The sequence below is a fragment of the Onychomys torridus genome, chromosome 18 (assembly GCF_903995425.1).
Source record: "Onychomys torridus chromosome 18, mOncTor1.1, whole genome shotgun sequence".
NCBI lineage: Eukaryota > Metazoa > Chordata > Mammalia > Rodentia > Cricetidae > Onychomys > Onychomys torridus.
In genome coordinates this window covers 49,868,147-49,886,685 of record NC_050460.1, presented here as the reverse complement: position 1 = coordinate 49,886,685, position 18,539 = coordinate 49,868,147, and the positions used below count along the sequence as shown (strand labels likewise).

General features: G+C 42.7%; 1 protein-coding gene across 1 annotated transcript in view; it reads right to left on the bottom strand.

Annotated features, from left to right (window-relative positions):
* The window catches only part of Rtkn2 (rhotekin 2), a 47,564-nt gene that overhangs the window by 6,268 nt on the left and 22,757 nt on the right, over positions 1-18,539 (bottom strand). Inside the window, exons 7-9 of the mRNA XM_036167963.1 lie at positions 14,417-14,523; positions 13,386-13,517; positions 1,547-1,709 (exon numbers count right to left, since the gene is read on the bottom strand). Of these exons, the coding sequence (XP_036023856.1) occupies positions 1,547-1,709; positions 13,386-13,517; positions 14,417-14,523 (402 nt within the window). The remainder of the gene's footprint in view (positions 1-1,546; positions 1,710-13,385; positions 13,518-14,416; positions 14,524-18,539) is intronic.

Below are 18,539 nucleotides of genomic sequence, written 5' to 3'. Positions count from 1 at the left end.
CCCCCCACGGCGTCCAGACTAGAGTGTGTTCTGGATTAGCACTTCCAATGCCCCTTCTCTGTCATTATGCCCATATAGAGCATGACCTGCCAGAATCATCTCTTTAAAACAGCATCTTTTCTTTTTGTAAGTCAGGCTCTCTAAATCAGAGAGTCTAGGAAAACGGTCAAGATTCGAATTATGGGCGGTGGTGGCGAACGCCTTTAATCCCAGCACTCGGGAGGCAGAGGCAGGCAGATCTCTGTGAGTTCGAGGCCAGCCTGGTCTACAAAGTGAGTTCCAGGAAAGGCACAAAGCTATACAGAGAAACCCTGTCTAGAAAACAAAACAAAAAAACAAACAAAAAAAAAAAACCAAAAAATTCAAATTACGATCCGCAAAAGAGAGAGGTCTAGCAGTACACACTTGTGATCCCAGAGGCAGGAGGACTAAAAAATGCAAGGGCTAGCCTGGGCTACAAGAGGTCTTCGCCACCACTACCCCTGCATGCCTACCACGTTAGCACTTGGGAAGCTGAGGCAGGATCTCCAGTTCAAGGCCAGCCAGCACACAGCGAGACCCAGCTGCACAAAACCAGCACGACAGAGAGCAAACTGTTATAAGTCACCCATGCACACACGGTCTGCAGTAACTCCCGAAAAAGAAATGCAGGACAGCTGCACACCTGAAGGAGAACTTAGGCCTTTACCATGTGTCTCAGGATGGTGCTTAAGGAAGACGGCTTGCAGGACTGCCCTGGTTCAGTGCCACAAACCCAGGCCTCCCTGGGTCTCACTTTTCTCATCTCGAGAGTAGAGGCAAGCAACGTGCCTCCTGGGGACCTCATGGGAAGCAAGGAGGGCTGTGGAGCACGGAGCCTTGTTCATTGCCTGTCCTGCCTCCTTTTCCCAACCTCCACCCCGACACCTGCTGAACTGCACATCAGAGCAGGCCTGAGTACCGTCAGATGACAGCAGGCGCGGCCGCTGCTTTCTGATTTACTTTCAGAAATCACTCCATTGCTTGCAGACAACTCTATGGTACAAATCCGTAGCATTCTGTAGACCGAAAATACTGGCTGACTCTAACCGGAGGCTAAAATGGATCAGAAGCAGCCGTCGTTCGCGGTCTCCGTTTTCAAAATTAAAATCCCAGATCACACATGGGCTGCTCGGTTTATCGCTAAGGCCAAGAATCTACCTGTGAGCAAGGCTCCCACAAATGGAGAAAGGAACCTGAGACTCTCATGTATTTTACACACAGCGCTGGGCTGTGCTGCTGAGATGGAAAAGGACATTCATGGGGCTAAAACTTGGCTCTGGATGAAGCATGAGATGCCATCACAACAGATCTGCACTTAGCAGAAGGGGACCAAAAATGAGACTCTTTTGAACACTCTGATCTCGGGATGATCGTTCTCTGGAAATGGTTTGTGGTACACAACCAAGGTTTCCGGTGGGGGGGCACATCCCTGGTACAAATTATTTATTTTAATATCTGGACCTCTGTGTGTCCAGCCTCCCAGGCCTCATGAATACACTACTAGAAAACGCAAATATCTACTTACTAAGATCAAGGAAATGCTGCCGGAAGGCATCCATCCACTCATGAAGGTCCTCTAGGCTGTCAACTGCAAAGATGTGAGTCACTGCTCGCCCGGCAACGGTGTTGACGACAGAGAAATGATGTATTTTCTTTGAATCCTTCTCCATGGCCTGAATTCTGGTTTCCTAAAAATTAAGATAAAATTGGTGGTTCGTAAGAGACTATTTCTGAAATGGCCAAATGTTTTATTGCTTAGCTTCCACATTTATGCAAAGTATATAATAGTATGGCTGCTAGTTTGAAATTTAAAAAATGTTACTTGAAGAATCTTCAGTATTTAATCTCAAATCTAGAATGTCTTCAAGAGGCATTTTTCTTTATTCAAAGATCTTTGGGTATGCTGTACACACACACACACACACACACACACACACACACACACATGATATGTGCTATGTTCTCAGAATACAACTTCCATTAGGATCTCAGATTCCTGCCTTTTATATACATCTTAAAATTTCTATAAAGCCATTTTTATGTGCCATGGCTTTAATGTGGATTAAAATATCAATGACACTTCCAACAGGCATGTCTGTTTCTTCCTTATTTTCATAGTCAAACATATTACAGTGTTATCAGTTAAAGTAGAAAAAATGTAAAATTTTTACAGACAACAACAGGTTTTTCTTCATTAACATTCACTTCACACATGGCATTCACTGGTAATGCTCACAGCTCAAGATCCATGAGGTTTATGGACATTCCGATGTTCAAGTTATTTTTCTTCAATGCTGAACACAACAGTCTACTACAAGGGCAATGATCTTGTTCCTGCTGGAAATCTCAGTTTTTTTTCTGAGTGGTATCGGGTAGGACACTGCCATGAGATTCATGGTGCAGAAGATTTGGGGGACTATCCCCAAGTCCCACACAGGCAGGTAGTAACAGCAAGCCCTATGTGGCTTAGAGTGCAGAATACTGGAGGGATGCAGTCTGGGACAAAAGATTCATTTTCCATCATCTGAGGGCAGCACTGTCCAGCAGAAACATGATGGGAGCCAGAGGCAATTTAGAAATTTTTTACAAACACATTTAAAGAGTGAAAGTGGGCGAAGTTAATTTTAATGGCATATTTGATATAAAAATAGATACTTTCTATTATTTTTCATTTCCATTCTTCAAAATTCAGTTTGTAGTTTATGTTTAAGAACACAATTCAATTCTAGCTCTCTCACTTAAATACCCAACAGTTCCTGATGGCTCCTGTGAATACAGTCCTGTCTAGAGGGAGGCAGTTAAGCTTGCTGCAATGTGTGCAGAATGATTGTACTGGCCTATAGCTATAAACACCAATTAGGAGTCGGGAGAAAACAAAACAAAACACAAAAACACTTGCACACACCTGCAGTGACCATGATGTGAGCATCAGGGAAGTAATGGGATTGGAAGAAAACTTGATTCCCTGAAGAATGGGTGAAGCCTGGAAGCTGAACACCATCTGCACCATACAGGGAATTCATTTCCAGAGGACTGAATTCTTCTAGAATCCCTTGGGAATACGTATGCTGCAGAAATCATCTGTGTGTCTTTGAACTTTTAGAATATTACAAAACACAAGGACTAGCAGCCATCTTGAGATGGGTCTGCCTGGTGGTCACTAGATTGCAGTGGGACATGGGGTCAACACAATGATTTTAAAGTGACAAGGTCTTTGTACATCCCCATCTCTAAGTAATAAATTGTGTGAATTATCTCGTGTGTTACAGGATATTTGATCAAATTGTGTGAAGATGTGTCTCTGTCCTTCCTTACCTGCCTAAGGCACCTTCTGATTGGTTGAATTAAGAGCTGAACGGCCAATAACTAGGCGGGAGAGGATTGGTGGGACTTGGGGGCAGAGATAGGAACTCTGGGAAGAATCTGAGGTGGGGGATTAGTCAGCCAGACACTGAGGAAGTAGTGCATACAGGACTGAGGAGAGGTAATTAGCCACATGACAAAATGTAGATGAATATAAATGGTTAGTTAAAGTTTTAAGAGCTAGTTGGGAACAAGCCTAAGCTAAAGCCAAGCTTTCATACTTAATTCAGTCCAAAGAAAGACCCATTACAATCTCAGTAAAGTAATCATTTATACAACAACAAAATGTTAAAATACTATCTATTGAAGGAATACTTTTAAACCATAACCACAAACCAACTAACCAACCACTAACCAGCCAACCACCCAACCACCAACCAACCACTCAACCAATCAACAACAACCAACCAATCAACCATCAACCAACCAATCATCCAACCACCCAATCAACCAACAACAACCAATCAAGCAATCAACTCACTAAACAACTACCCAGCCAGCCAACCAAACATCAACAACCAACTGATCTCTTTAAAAACAAAGTTTATTATCAGTAGCAGAGAGTGACTTAAGCTCTAGAAGAGTCTTTGGGACGCTGCTGTCGGCCTAACTAAATCTTGAATTCAAGCAGGGAAGAAGGGTAAAGAAATATTCTTGCTGCTGAGACTGACTGCCCCCAATCAATTTCACTTCAACAAGAATTTCTGATTACTTTTGTAGAGGGAAGTGATTAAAGAGATTTCAACTTCTAAATAAAGAAAATGGGATTCTTTGTACATATGTTCATGTACAAAGTATTGTTTCTAATAAAGCCACTCAGCAGAGAATGATGAAGCAGTCCATTTTTAGCCTAAGAAAACACAAGTCAACAATTACAGATAAATACTATGCCCTTCATTAACTACAGTAGCCATTAAACATTGCTATAGTTTTAAAATATCCCACAGAAGGGTTTTTGCTTGTTTGTTTTAAGACAGGGTCTCACTACATAGACCTGGCCTGAACTCACTATGTAGACCAGGCTGGCTATGAACTTAAGAGATCTGTCTGCCTCTGCCTCAAGAATATTGGGGTACATTGAAGATTTTGTTCATTTGTTTGTTTTGCTTTTTAACAAGTGAAAATTAAATGCAGAGTTGAGATTAAATTATTTTATCTGATAATCTGATATATATTTATCAGATAATCTAAATTATAGATTTATAATTTAATCTATATATAATTTAAATTATAGATCTGACTAAGTGGAAACATTTGTAATTAAAGATTGTGTGTCAAAGAAAGTGATTTGAACAAGTGAGGCTTGTCAGGGGTTAAAGTCCACTCGAGCTGCTTGTTGTACTGGTGACATCAAAGCAGGCTTAGCCCTGTCCTCTCCAAAGATGACATCAGGAGAAAACAGCAGAGTAAATTTCAGGACTTACATCTTAAACACAGCAAGGACAGGCACTCAGACTCTCCTAGCAGGACACAAAAGCAAACAGCCTGGGAATTCTCCAGTCTTAGGATTTGTCCCATGTCAGGTATCACTTAGCACCTAGTACCCAGGAAGTGGCTGTACCGATTTGAATAAAAGAATGGAATGCTGGAGGTGGTGATGCATACCTTTAAACTTAGCACTTGGGAGGTAGAGGCAGGAGGGTCTCTGTGAGTTCGAGGTCAAGTTGGTCTACAAAGTGAGATCCAGGACAGCCAGGTCTGTTACACAGAGAGACCCTGTCTCCAAAAACAAAACAAAACAAGCATGAGATCAGGGAAGAAGCATGGATGAGGTGCCATATAGCAGCTTTGAATGCTTGGGACAGGGTTGAAAAATCAGGAAAGATGAATGAGTCATTTACTAAAATTATACAAGGCCCAAAAGAAGCTTTCACTGTTTTTGTTTTTGTTTTTTGTTTTTTGTTTTTAAATAAAGATTGACTTCAGCTGTAACTAAAGTGATATCAGATCTAGAAGCTAGACAAATACTAACTGAATCTTTGGCTTCTGAAAAATGCTAATTCAAAATGTAAAGGGTGGTTAGGTTTTAAAGGCAAGATCAGCACCAATAGATGAATGGATTCTAAATGCAACCAACATTGGATCTCATACTTATGATGAAACTTGGATGGGAGAAGTGATTTCTAAAAATTTTAAGAAAAAAATCAAAAGGTTAGACGTTTTAATTGTGATAAACCAGGTCATCTGAAAAGGGATTGTAGGCAAGGTGTTCCTAGGAACAATGTTTTTTTCTAGAGATAATCCAAATAGAAGTTGTGACAAAGGCCAGCACTGGACTAATGAAGGCAGATTGACATGGAACAGGCAAGGGAACCCTTTGGTACCATGACACACCTTAGGGGCCTCTCACAGGCCTCCATGTCAAATTTGGGCCAATCATTCCCTGTCAGCATTGAGGAAATTCCTCCACAGAGCAGTTAAAAGACTTAATGCCTGTTGTGAAAAACCATACTGCTCTGATGACAGAAGAGCTTCAGCAGATTAAAAAAATTTTTTTTTCAAGAGAGACCATGAAACCAGTATTTTGGGCATATAAATGATCAAAGACCAAAGCTAAAAATACAAATGAATGGCACTGTGATTGAAGGTGTACTAGACACAGGCATGGATGTAACAATAATTTCAGCAAAATTGTTGCATACAGATTGGCCTCTTCAGTAGGTAAATATTCCACTTCTAGGGACTGGAACTTTACCTCAGGAAAAACAAAGTGCAAAATGGGGTGAGTGTTTAGGGCTAGAAGGACAGATGGGAAAATTAAAATCATATGTAGTTAACATAGCAATGAATTTATTGAGATGTGATTTGTTGCAGCAATGGAAAACACAGATTAACACTCCTCCAATCTTAGAAACAAACCAGGAACTAACCTATGCTTCTGAGAAAAATATTAGAAGGTATTATAAAGGACAGTTACCGACTTTTCAAGTTGTACAAGAACAAGGTACAACAGCTGCTGATCATTCAAAGGCACCAACAGCCCTATCTTTAAAATGGCTAATTGACAAACCTGTGTGGGTGGAACGATGGCCTTTGACATCAGAAAAATTACAGGGCTTAGAAAAGCTGGTGCAGAAGCAGCTAAATGATCAACATATTGAAGAATCAACAAGTCCCTGGAATTCTCCTATATTTGTCATTAAAAAGAAATCTGGAAAATTGAGAATGCTAATAGATTAGAACCATAAATAAGGTGATCCAGCCAATGGGCTCCTTACAGCCTGGAATTCTCTTGCCTTCTTTATTACCTAAAGGATGGTCTATTTAGTGATTGATTTAAAAGACAGCCTTTTTGGGTTGGGGATTTAGCTCAGTGGTAGAGTGCTTGCCTAGCAAGCGCAAGGACCAGGGTTCGATCCTCAGCTCAAAAAAAGACTGCCTTTTTACTATAACTTGACAAGAACAGGATAGAGAAAAATTTGCCTTCACAATACCTACTTATAATAATTCCCAGCATGTTAAAAGATATCAGTAGAAAATTCTTCTACAAGGGATGTTAAACAGCCCTACCTTGTATTTGTGCTAATATTTTGTACAACCATTGGAAATAATTCGTAAACAGTTTCCTCAAGCTATAATTTATCATTATATGGATAATATATTGATATTAACTGGCTACAGACCACAGTTGTGTTGAAAACTCAAGAACTAAGTAATTTATTTCAAACCTTACAAGGTGATAAGGACTTAAATAGTCCCAAAAAATTATTAGCTGAGGCTGAAAGAGAATTGGCTTTGGTATAAGAGAAATTATAGGGGCACATGTCACTTGGATCCAGAACTTGATTGTATCCTGGTCATACTACCTTCTATACATTCTCCTTCAGGAATTCTTATGCAGAGAAGATAATATCTTAGAATGGATATTTTTACCACACAGATTGAAAAATTAAAGACCTATGTAGAAAAGGTTTCTGATTAATTAAGAAAGAAAAATTGAGACTTTGTCAATGATCAGAAATGGACCCAATAGAAATTGTAGTATCTTTTACTAATGCTGAAATTGCTTCATTATGGGTATAAAATGAACACTGGCAGAGTTTGACGTAATTTCTTCAGAGAGATTAGCAACAAATATCCCAAAAGCAAGTGATTTCAGTTTATAAAAATGACTAATTGGATTCTTCCCCACATTGTACAAGGAACAGCAATTTCTATACTAATGCAAGTAAATCAGGAAAGGCAAGTTATAAGTCAAGAAAAGTAGGTAAAGTGGCTCAAAGCCCTCATGATTCTGTTAAAAAATCAGAGTTATATGCTATTCTCATGGTATTATTAGATTTTCCAGAACCTCTTAATATAGTTACTGACTCTCAATATGCAGAAAGAGTTCTTTTACATACTGAAACCACCGAACTTATTCCAGATGATTCAGAATTAACTTTGTTATTTATTCAGTTGCAAGAAATAATTAGAAATAGACATCATCCCCTGTATACAACACATATCAGGTCCCATATGGGTCTACCAGCCATATCTGGCATGAGGTAATGATTAAATTGATCAGCTATTGGTAGGAAATGTGCTAGAAACCTCCAAATTTCATAAGAAACACCATGATAATAGCAAAGGTTTGAAGAAAGATTTTCTATCAGTTGGCAACAAGCCAAGGAAATTATAAGGAAATGTCCTACTTGTTCTTTGTATAATCAAACTCTACTACCGGCAAGAAGCAACCCAAAGGGTACTCAAAGAAATGAAATTTGGCAAATGGATGTGTTTCATTTTACGGAGTCTGGAAAATTAAAAATTAAAGTATGTGCACCATAGATACATATTCAGGACTTCAATGGGCCACTGCTTTGAGTTCTGAAAAGGCTGACTGATCAGAATGGTTCAAAGGGGCTCAATTACACGAGTCTGTATTGACCATCTTGAAAAATTTAAAACTAAATTATGTTGTAAAAATTCTCTTAGTGCCACAGGCAACATTTCATTCCTTCCTCACAATATGTTATAAAGACAAGTGAGGTCTGAAAAATGCCAGGTCTCAAGCCAGGGTGATTGGGGATGAGAACAGTGGTGTTTAAACCCAACACTGGCATCGACAGGGGTCTGGTGATGGGGGCAAGCACACATCCACAGGCATGAATGGGGCATCTAACTTCGTGAAGTACAGACATCGATTAAGCCAAGCATCAGGCACAGCCAATACCAGTCTGAAATAGTTACTTTCAATTTTTGTCAACCTTAAGGTAAAGGCTACTAAATAAACAGTTGTTTGGGGCTATGTTTAATAAAGGACACATAAGTAGCTGAAAGGGTTCAGATATTAAAATGACTAGCACGAATGGGAAAACATGCCATGCAATCTGTGGTAACTGGGCTTTCCACAGCTCTTGATAAGCACAACAGTTAAAAGCATTTTCAAGACAATTCAATATAACCTATCACACCAAGTAGAGTTATTGATTGGTTCAGCATAGATACATTATTGAAATGACGGATGTAGAGTATTTAAATCAAAACAGACTGCTGATCTCAAAGGCTCCTGTTTCTTTCCCACCCCACCAGCCATGGATAAAGCTTCAGCTAATAAGGCACTTTCTGCCGTGTACAGGGGACTGTTGTTAAGTAACCATCATTGAGTGTCTTGCTCAACAACATTCAGAGTGAAGTTTTTGAAGTTGAAGCAATCACTTTGAAGTAAATCACCCTTTCAAATTTGGATTGAAAGGGGGTGGGGAATAGCTTTTAGGCTTTTCTTCCCTTAATGTGACTGCTTCCACAGATGGCTCCCTATGAAAATTAATGAACCGACTTGGCCTTACAGGAAATGCTATTTAGAAGGACAAGAATTACAGTCAGAGAGCAGACCCCTGCAAGCCAAGCGGAGAACTGGAACGGACGTGCCGCAGTGGCTACCAAACTAAGCTGCTCACGTCACCTTTAGAGCGGCCTTAAACAAAACTGTTTTTTGGACATGGCGAGAAAAGGTAAGCAAAAGAAGAAATCTACTATGTCTTTTAAAGCCAAGTAATTAGACAGATACAAAAATGTATGAGTTTATCACACAATGAGAGAGAAGGAGGCAGGGGCTGGAGAAGACTGTCCATATGAACGACAACACAGTCCCTGGGGCCAGCGTGGTACCAGCGAGACACTTGCTCCTTGTCTGGGAAAGAAAGCCAATCGAGATACAGTTCTGCATTGAAAACACAAGCTAAGAAGTCATTGTAGGCAACAATGGGGAAGTTTAAAGATGGACTAGATGTTGGACCACACTGCCACATTTCCCAGCTTGCTACAACACCAGCATGGTTACACAGGCATGAAAGAGTAGTCTTAGAAGTTGCCTGTTCTGCAGAGAGGGGTGTGTCAGCGTTGTGTTTAAGCACATCAGCAAAGGTACGATACCAATGAAGAGACAGTACAAACACCGTGGTTCTGTCATGTGCTGGGTGCAAGGCTGGTCGTGCTCATGTTTCTTCCAACTTTCCTGCACATCTGAGTCAATTTCTGAATTGAGAAAAAAACCGAATAGACAATTATGTAACTATCATGTTTTAGGGGGTGGCAATGTGCCTGGAACAGCATGACGGGTCTGAATACCTAGATCAAGGACCTTGACTCTGAGTGGGAAGCTTTGAGGTGAATGGGAGGGCTCAAGAGAGAGAGAGGGGAAGGGCTGCAGAGGAAAGCGGCCCCCCAGAGAACACTTCTGAGACTCAAGTTCCAGCAGGAACGTCCTGAAATGGCTGATGTCTAGGACTTAAATCAAAACGGACTGCTGACCTCGAAGACTTGAACTTCTTTCCCACCCTAGGGGCAACCGATAAAACTTTGGTTAATAAAGCGCCTTCAAGCGTGCAGAGGTCAAATGTCACCTGTGTCTCCTCCAGGTTTAGAGCCAAACCTACACAATTTCTTGGATAAACAATTTCCCCGAGAGTGTATGATGGCGAGCTGTGCAGAAGCATGGGCCTTGCCGGGCATGAAGATTCCTGGCACCCCACTCACTTGTTGCTGGTGGACTACAGCATCATCAGCCACCTGGGCTATCTGACCCATCAGCTGGGAAGAGGGATGCTCTGTCAGGCGGCAAAGCCTGCTGCCGCTCTTCCGGAACGACATCTTCACCCTCAGACAGGAAGTGCAGACGCACTGCCTGTGGTGACCCGCATTTCCGCACAAAGACCCCCTGAATTCAGATGGGAAAGACGGGGCACAGGCTTGCACTTTCAACTGTTGCTTCGAAGCTTGGACTCCTTCTGTCCCGAGCTACATGTCACTTCAAAATCCCATTCAGAATGGGTATGGGGACAGGAGAAGTCTAGTTCTGCCTTTCAAACCTACTGAACAGTGTTCTCTACCAAGAAATAAGATAAAATAAATAAATAAACCCAGCTCATTGATTTTTTTTTTTCTACCTTCTCAGAAAAGAGTAAGTCGCCTAATAGTCCTTACTAGTTTGGCAAGTTCAACCCAAGGGTGATGTTCACTTCTTGGCTTGTCAAACAGAAAGAATACATCTGCAAAAGGAGGTAGCCCACCCTACTGTAGCGCTAAGGTGAACTGACCCAAAACTCTTTCTTGAATAAAGCCAGTGAGTTTTCAAATGTCATTTGCAGGGACAGGGGGATGGGCCAGCATTAGGAGGATGCCTACCATATAATCATGAGCATAAGATCCCAGCCCACTTCACAGCTGGGTGTCCGCTAAATGCCTGAAACTCTAGCCCCAAAGGATCAGATGCCTTCTACACACTATGACTGTGCAGGGGTATGCGCGCGCGCGCGCGCACACACACACACACACACACACACACACACACAGAGTAAATAAAATCTGAAATCTACCATTTGTTTAGACTATATTTTATCTTGGTTTATGACTCCACATTCTATGGTATAAAACAAAAGGAAATTTTGGCAGAATTCCATTTTTACCACACAGCTATTGAATGCAAACCAACTTAAACACATAATCATATGCAATATATCTCTAGTCAAAATTACTTAATCTGAATGTAATGAACCAATTAGTCACATACACCTCCCTCCCAAATATGACCTGGACTTAACAACACACCACTGTCACCAAAGGAAAACAAAGGCAGAATAGGACATGATTAGATAAAGGACTCTGGTGCCCAGGGATCTTGGATCAAATAAATAAATCAATGAAAATTAGACGTGTTAGGGACACTGGGCAACCTGCTCTGTCTATAGTAATACAGTGTCAGAAATAAACTTCCTGCAAGAGACATTGTTATGATTATACACAAAAGTACCCTCGATGTTAGGAGAAAGACACTGTTTGCAACTGATCTTCAAATGATGCAGAAAACAAAACAATCCATAGGAGAAAGCACATTAACAACAGCAAGGGAACCCGAAGTGCAGAGGGGAGTGAGTCCTGGCTGGTCAATGGTACAGGTGGTCAGCATTCTGTTTTAACCTTTTGTGAATCGTTCAAAGTACTAAGAGCCTAAGGAGAACACCACAAAAACAAACCAAAATACAAAGCTGGGCAAATAATGAAAAAGCATGTGAATTTTTCATTAATAAAATTATATATGCCATAAACCCAACTTTCTAAACCAAGAAATTCATTATGTTTTAATATTGAGGCATTACTTATTTATATTTTCTGAAGAATAACCCTAAACTTTACTTTTTAAATTAAAACTTAATATGGAGAACTTGCGAATAAAAACATTAAATTAAGTGGACTTAACTACGTGATTAAAAAAAAAAAAAAAAAAGTCCTGCTAGAGAATTTCCTTTGGGTAAAAAGCAAAAATTTCCCAAAATGGGATAGACAAGAATACTTTTGGAAAAGATAATAGAACTAAATTCAAGTCCACACAGATCAGGAAAAAAAAAATGGTTCCGATGCTTTCAAGAATATGAGTATTAAGTGGAATCACAGGTGACTTTGATACTCTGAGCAGAACACGCACAGCCGAGGGGTGGGATGGTTCCCAGCCAATCACACAGTCCAGCTGCACCTCTCTACAGGAAAGCATGGAAAATGGATGAAACAATTAGGATTTGGTTCCCGAAACGTCACTGAAAGTATTCTAGGGAAGGGGACAGTCAGGATGGGGACACGCAATAAACACGACACTTGGCAGGAGAGGTGAAGTGAAGGGTGTCATGGAAGATGCTTGGTCTATCCTGTGCTCACTCACTTCCCTGCGGAATTTTAGGCAAGGAATGTGTAATTGCATTGCAAACACTGCTTTGTTGTAACACACCTGGATAAAGACCCCTGGCGGACTCTCAGGTGGAAAGGTCGAATTACAGCACACTCCCTGACATGTTCAAAGCACACACTGCCAGTCTTTCCTGCGCTGGCAGAGGTCTGGACAACTGTCCATTCATCCCATGGGAAACAAGAAATGAGAAGGTCTTTTTATGGACTCATTTGAATATTCACTAGAAAGAATGCCGCCATAACCCGGGCTGATGATAGATGTTTAAATATCATCCCTTAAATTCATGAAAAATATATCTTTTAAAAAGGACTTTCAAAGTTTATTTTTATTTATTTGTCTCTCTGTGTGTCTGCCCTATGTATGCATGTGCCCCCAAAGGCCAGAAGAGGATATCAGATTCCCCTGGAGTTGAAGTTACAGGTGGTTGGTAGCTGTGTGCTGTGGGTGCTGGGAACTGACCTCAGACCCTCTGCAAGGGCAGAGAGCCATCCCAACCAATGAGCCAAGTCTCCAGCTCCCACAAATATCTTATCAATGTGGGGTCATAACTCTGGGCTGTAAAAGCGGTCTGCTAGCATGCACTTCCATCATTATATGTTATTAGGGACTAGATGGTGTTCTGTCTCATCAATAACCCCTACTACACAAAGACAGAACATTCAATTAATAGCCTATGCCCACAATCCTTTCCTCCTATTCTCTATGACTTCAAGGGTATCAAGAACATACATGAACATAAACATCATAAACCGATGTGCCCTCGGTAATGCAGCATCCCAAATGTCTGGGGCTGTGGCTCAGTGGTGTGGGGCTTACCATAGAAGAGCAGGCCACTCACCTTGTCAATGGAAACCACCAGAGTTGGTTCCACGTTAGCTTCAATTTCTTCTGGTCCATAAAAACAGTGGAGTTTGCCCCCTCTCAGAGCACAGTACAGCCTTCTCCAGCCAACCAGACCTTTGACTGTTTGCTGGAAAAAAAAAAGTCAAGAAACCATCCATCTAAATCACTACCACCTTAACTCTAAACCCAGCTCAGTATTTACATAACCAGTTGAGGCTTTAGAACCTCTCAAATGTGACAGAATTAGCCATTCATTGGCTGTACAGTAAGTCTGAGTACCCCAAATCTAAGAGCAGGGGAGTCTGGAATTCTCAGAAGCATTAAGCAAAATGAAGGTAATTATTACCACACAATTTTACACACACAAAATCATAAATCAACACAGATTTGGGAAAGCTGGTCTATTAAAATCTAGTGCTTAGAATTACATAGCAATTCATCAAAGGACCCGGGGAAATTATAAAAATAACTCTCTCTACACTGAAAATAATTTCCCTTCACCTCTTTCAGAACACTAGAAAATGTTGACTACCTAGCAAGAATGCAAATTTTCTTTCCTCCTAATGGAATCTTTTAGAAAAAAAGCTATTGATTCATTGAAGCCCACAATTAATTATTTACTGAATATAAATAACTATGGCTATAAATAAATCAGGAGGAGGTGGCACAGAGGCAGCTTTGGATGCCCTGAGGCCCAAACTGTGCCAAGCGCTGTCTGCCAGAAGGGCCTTTATGTGAGAGGTGCTGGGCAGCCGGAGTCAGTTTCCACAAGACAACCGTTGCCACGATCCTGTGCCTGTGCCCGTAGGATGGGGAACCAGAGGGGACTGGAGAAGCAGCCCCAGCGTCGGCCAGACTGCAGCAGGCCTTCCCTGTAGCCGCTCTTCACACCCGCCGACATCTTCCACAGCTCGTGTCCAGTACTATTAAAAAGCTAACCCTTCCAGAAAGGCCACTGGAGTGAATGCCTGTGTCCTAAGAGTCTGACTGGCCCTCCACAGCTGAAGGGTATATGGAGTCCTCTACCTGCTCATTCAGGAATCCTGCAAACGCGTCTGCAGTCATACAAGCTGGCTGGGCCACTAACCGGCAGCACATGTTGCCATACAATGGAAGCCAAAAGGAACACTCCTCTGTTTAAAGAAGGAAGGGAGGGGGAAACCAGGTATAAATACACGTTTAAGGTTGTTACACATTCCAGAATTTTTCTTTTTATGTTTTTTTCCCCTTTCTACAAAAACAATCCATTATTTCAAAATGAATTTTACGTATAGGCTCACCTACCTGAATTCTGATGGCATACTAAAGGACAGATGAGCATGTGGAGAAGTCAGGGCGGGCCCAGACCAACAGTGGGGTCAACTGAAGAAGAGTGGCCCTTAGTCTTTTGATTCAAGAGTAATTGTTCAGGGAACCTTATAGAAAATAGTCTAATAAAGTGATTTGTGTTCACTGAACTTTACTTCTTACTCTCATTTTCATTATAATGAGCAAGGTTATGCCTCTAAATGGAACATTATTTCACCCAAGTTAAGACATGTAGACACTTCAACCCTGCTTCTTTCTCTCCCCCCGTTGAACAAGTAAACAGATGCCAAGAGAAGTCGTCTCTAGGGTGAGCCTGCGGGTGAGAACAGGAAAGGAACCATGAGGTCTGCCCTGGGTGACGGCATCAAGCAGGGTGAAGAGGGACTGGAGGAGTGGGGAAAGAAGGGAGAGGAGGAGGAGGAGGAGGGGGAGAGGAGGAGGGAGAGGAGGAGGGAGAGGAGGAGGGGGAGAGGAAGAGGGAGAGGAGGAGGAGGGAGAGGAGGAGGGAGAGGAGGAGGGGGGAGAGGAAGAGGGAGAGGAGGAGGAGGGAGAGGAAGAGGGAGAGGAGGAGGAGGGAGGGGAAGAGGGAGAGGGAGAGGAGGAGGAGGGAGAGGGAGAGGGAGAGGAGGAGGAGGAGGGAGAGGGAGAGGGAGAGGAGGAGGAGGGAGAGGAAGAGGGAGAGGAGGAGGGAGAGGAGGAGGGAGAGGAAGAGGGAGAGGAGGAGGAGGGAGAGGAGGAGGGAGAGGAAGAGGGAGAGGAGGGAGGAGGGAGAGGAGGAGGGAGAGGAGGAGGGGGAGAGGAAGAGGGAGAGGAGGAGGAGGGAGAGGAGGAGGAGGAGGAGGAGGGAGAGGAGGAGGAGGGAGAGGAAGAGGGAGAGGAGGAGGAGAAGGAGGAGGAGGAGGAGGAGGAGGAGGAGGAGGAGGAGGAGGACTGCCAGCATAAGGCATCAGAGCTGGCCACGGGGCGTTCACACCAAGGCAGAGCTTCGACAGGCCTGTCCAGCCTAGAAAGAACAGAATGAGAAAGGTGCGTATGCCTGGGGTGAAGTCACGGAAGGGGCCAGATGTTGGGAGTCACAACCAAGCAGAATAAAGAGAGTGACCATGTTCCACGGGCGGCCCAGCCCCTGAGAGCAGTGAGAAGACACCATGAAGTAGTGACAGACAGTACGGGAACACTAAGTGTCAGGGAGCAGAAACCAAGGTTCCCCATCACGGATGGAGCAGGTTGGAAAGTGCATGATGGGCTGGAATGTTTCGGTATTCCAGGGGGCAAGAAAGTGCTCCAAGAAAGGCTTCTCCTGGGTGGCTCCCTGTGGCTACATCTGCAACCAATGCAACTTCAAAGCGAACCAGGACGCTGGCACATGGTGATGATGCTCTGACTGACAGGAAAGGACACGCCCCCGAGAGGCAGAAAGCAGGGCCAGGAGGACATACTCAAGTCACAGAAGAAGCCAACATCCCGCAAACACAAACAAGGGCAGCCCACTTAATAACCAGCGGCTCTCTCTAAAAAATGCCAAGATTATGAGAGTCGGGAGGGAGACTTCGGAACTGGGGCCGCGGCGCTGCATCCCTTTAACGAAACGTCACCGGAGCAGGGCGAGAAGCATGGAGTCTGCACATCAGAAAGGGCCTCACTTGCTGAGGCAGGTGCTGGGGTGAGGGGATGCAGCCAAATGGCTCAACAGTCCTCAAAAACATGTTAAGATTCTTGGGGTTTGTGAAGCACGCTGGGAGCAACTTGGTGTCACGTGTTTGTGTTGGGGGAAGATCTTGGCCATGAACTTGCAAGTTTCTTCTGAGTTTGAGATTATTTTGAAAAGTCCTTTCAAAAAAAAGAAAAAAAGGAAGCACCTGATGGCATTCCTTCGAGGCAGGCTGCTGCGCAGCAGTAGGTATCTATCACTCCTACCCATACATAAGGAAAGTGCTGGGTAACTTATTCTGTGCATCGGGTGTAAACAAATATCCGGTACATGCCCTCACCTCAGGCTGTCCCACCTGGAAAAAGGATTTTAGAATGCTCACTGCATCCTGATAGTTAGCTGTTGGCCCCAATTATTATTTACTTAAAGCCTTAGGAACACTGAAAAATTACTGGTTTGGGTAAACATACAGTTACTTAGTATTCTGGTTTGCTTTCTGTTGCTGTGATAAACTCCATGACCAAAAGCAATTCAGAGAGGAAAGGCTCGTTTCAGCATATACTTCCAGGTGATAGTCCCTCATTGAGGGAGGTCAGGGGAGGAACTCAAGCAGGAACCTGGAGGAAGGCTGCTTATCAGCTTGCTCTCTGGCTTTTGCTTGGCTAGGTTTCTTATATAGCCTAGACTCACCTGCCTAGGGATGGTGCTGCCCACAGTGGGCCAGACCTTCCTATGTCAATTAGCAATCAAGAAAATGGTCTACAAACATGCTCACAGGCTAATCTGATGGAGGCAATTCTTCAGTGAGGTTATCACTCTCTTCCTAGGTCTGTCAAGATGATATTAGAAACTGACTGGGACACTGAGCATATACTAAGATAGCCAAAGTTTAGTTATCAGTCAAGGGGGGAAACCAGCCTAAATAAAGAGCATGAACTAAAACTTAAATGCTTTAACAACTTCCCCACGCATCAGTCTATTATAGACTACCACACAACATACCTTCTGGGACTAATCCAATCTGTTTTTTTTTTTTTTTTTAAATTAAGGCCTTAGCAAAGCGACCTGATAGGATACACACATATATACAAAACACACAGCGATTTCAAAGCACAGACACAAAGCAATAAGTGGGAGCCACCTTTTCTAAAATAAGCAGTAAACAAAATAAAAACTCTACACAGCCAAGCATCTGAGTAACACATAAATTTCTTTTATACAGGAATTTCAAATTTATGAATGGCCTATGTTGTAAATATCTGTAAGTTGCTTATTTTTTAAGTTAGAATGTAATTCCTCAAGACACAGAATTATAAATGATTGGATCCTCAGACGAGTCCATAAAGTTTGTGCAATCAATAATGTTTTTGGACCTAACACACCACATCTCATAATGTGCATCGCATAAAATGAGCTCATATTTTATGAAAAGGAGGGAAAATTCTTCCTTCCTGAAGCATCTTTGAAAAGGGATGCTGGATGCAGAATACCTTCCTGCAGCGTCCTTGAGAGGGGATGCTAGATGCAGAATCCCTTCTTGCAGCATCCTCAAGGGGGGATGCTGGATGCAGAATCCCTTCCTGCAGAATCTTTGGATGCAGATGTTGGTCCCCAGCTCCACCTACTCTGCCATCACCTGCTACTTCTTATCTAGGCATCTGCAGCTCCAGACTACTGAGGAATAACAATCACAGCTTCTCTATGCCTCTCACAAGAAAGAGGGCCTCCAGGACACTCAACATCTGAGCACCAATTTCTATACTTAGAAATACCACCTGCCTTAGGCAGAGTCCTTGTGTGTATAGTATGGGTACCCTGGCACAGGCCAGCTGCCTCTCTGACCACACCTCAGGGCAGCCTCACTCCCACAGTCCACTCTGTCCATGTGTCAAGGCCACTTCCAATCCTTGTGCCAAAAACATTTGTCAAAATACTTAATCACTCCTTTCTAACCAAGGGGCACACAAGGACAGGATGAACAGGAAACGAAAGTGCCAACTACTTCCCATAAAAACGGCTTTCAAAAGTGAAGTCAAAAGCACCAGCCACCCCCCCCCCCCCCAAAAAAAACTTTCTAAAAGAAACTCTAAGGACTGTGTCTTAAGAAAGAAAGTAATCCTAAATTCAAGATATGAAAGTCAAGTAGTCCCCACAGACACTTAGAACATGGGGTAAGACAAGGTCAATGGT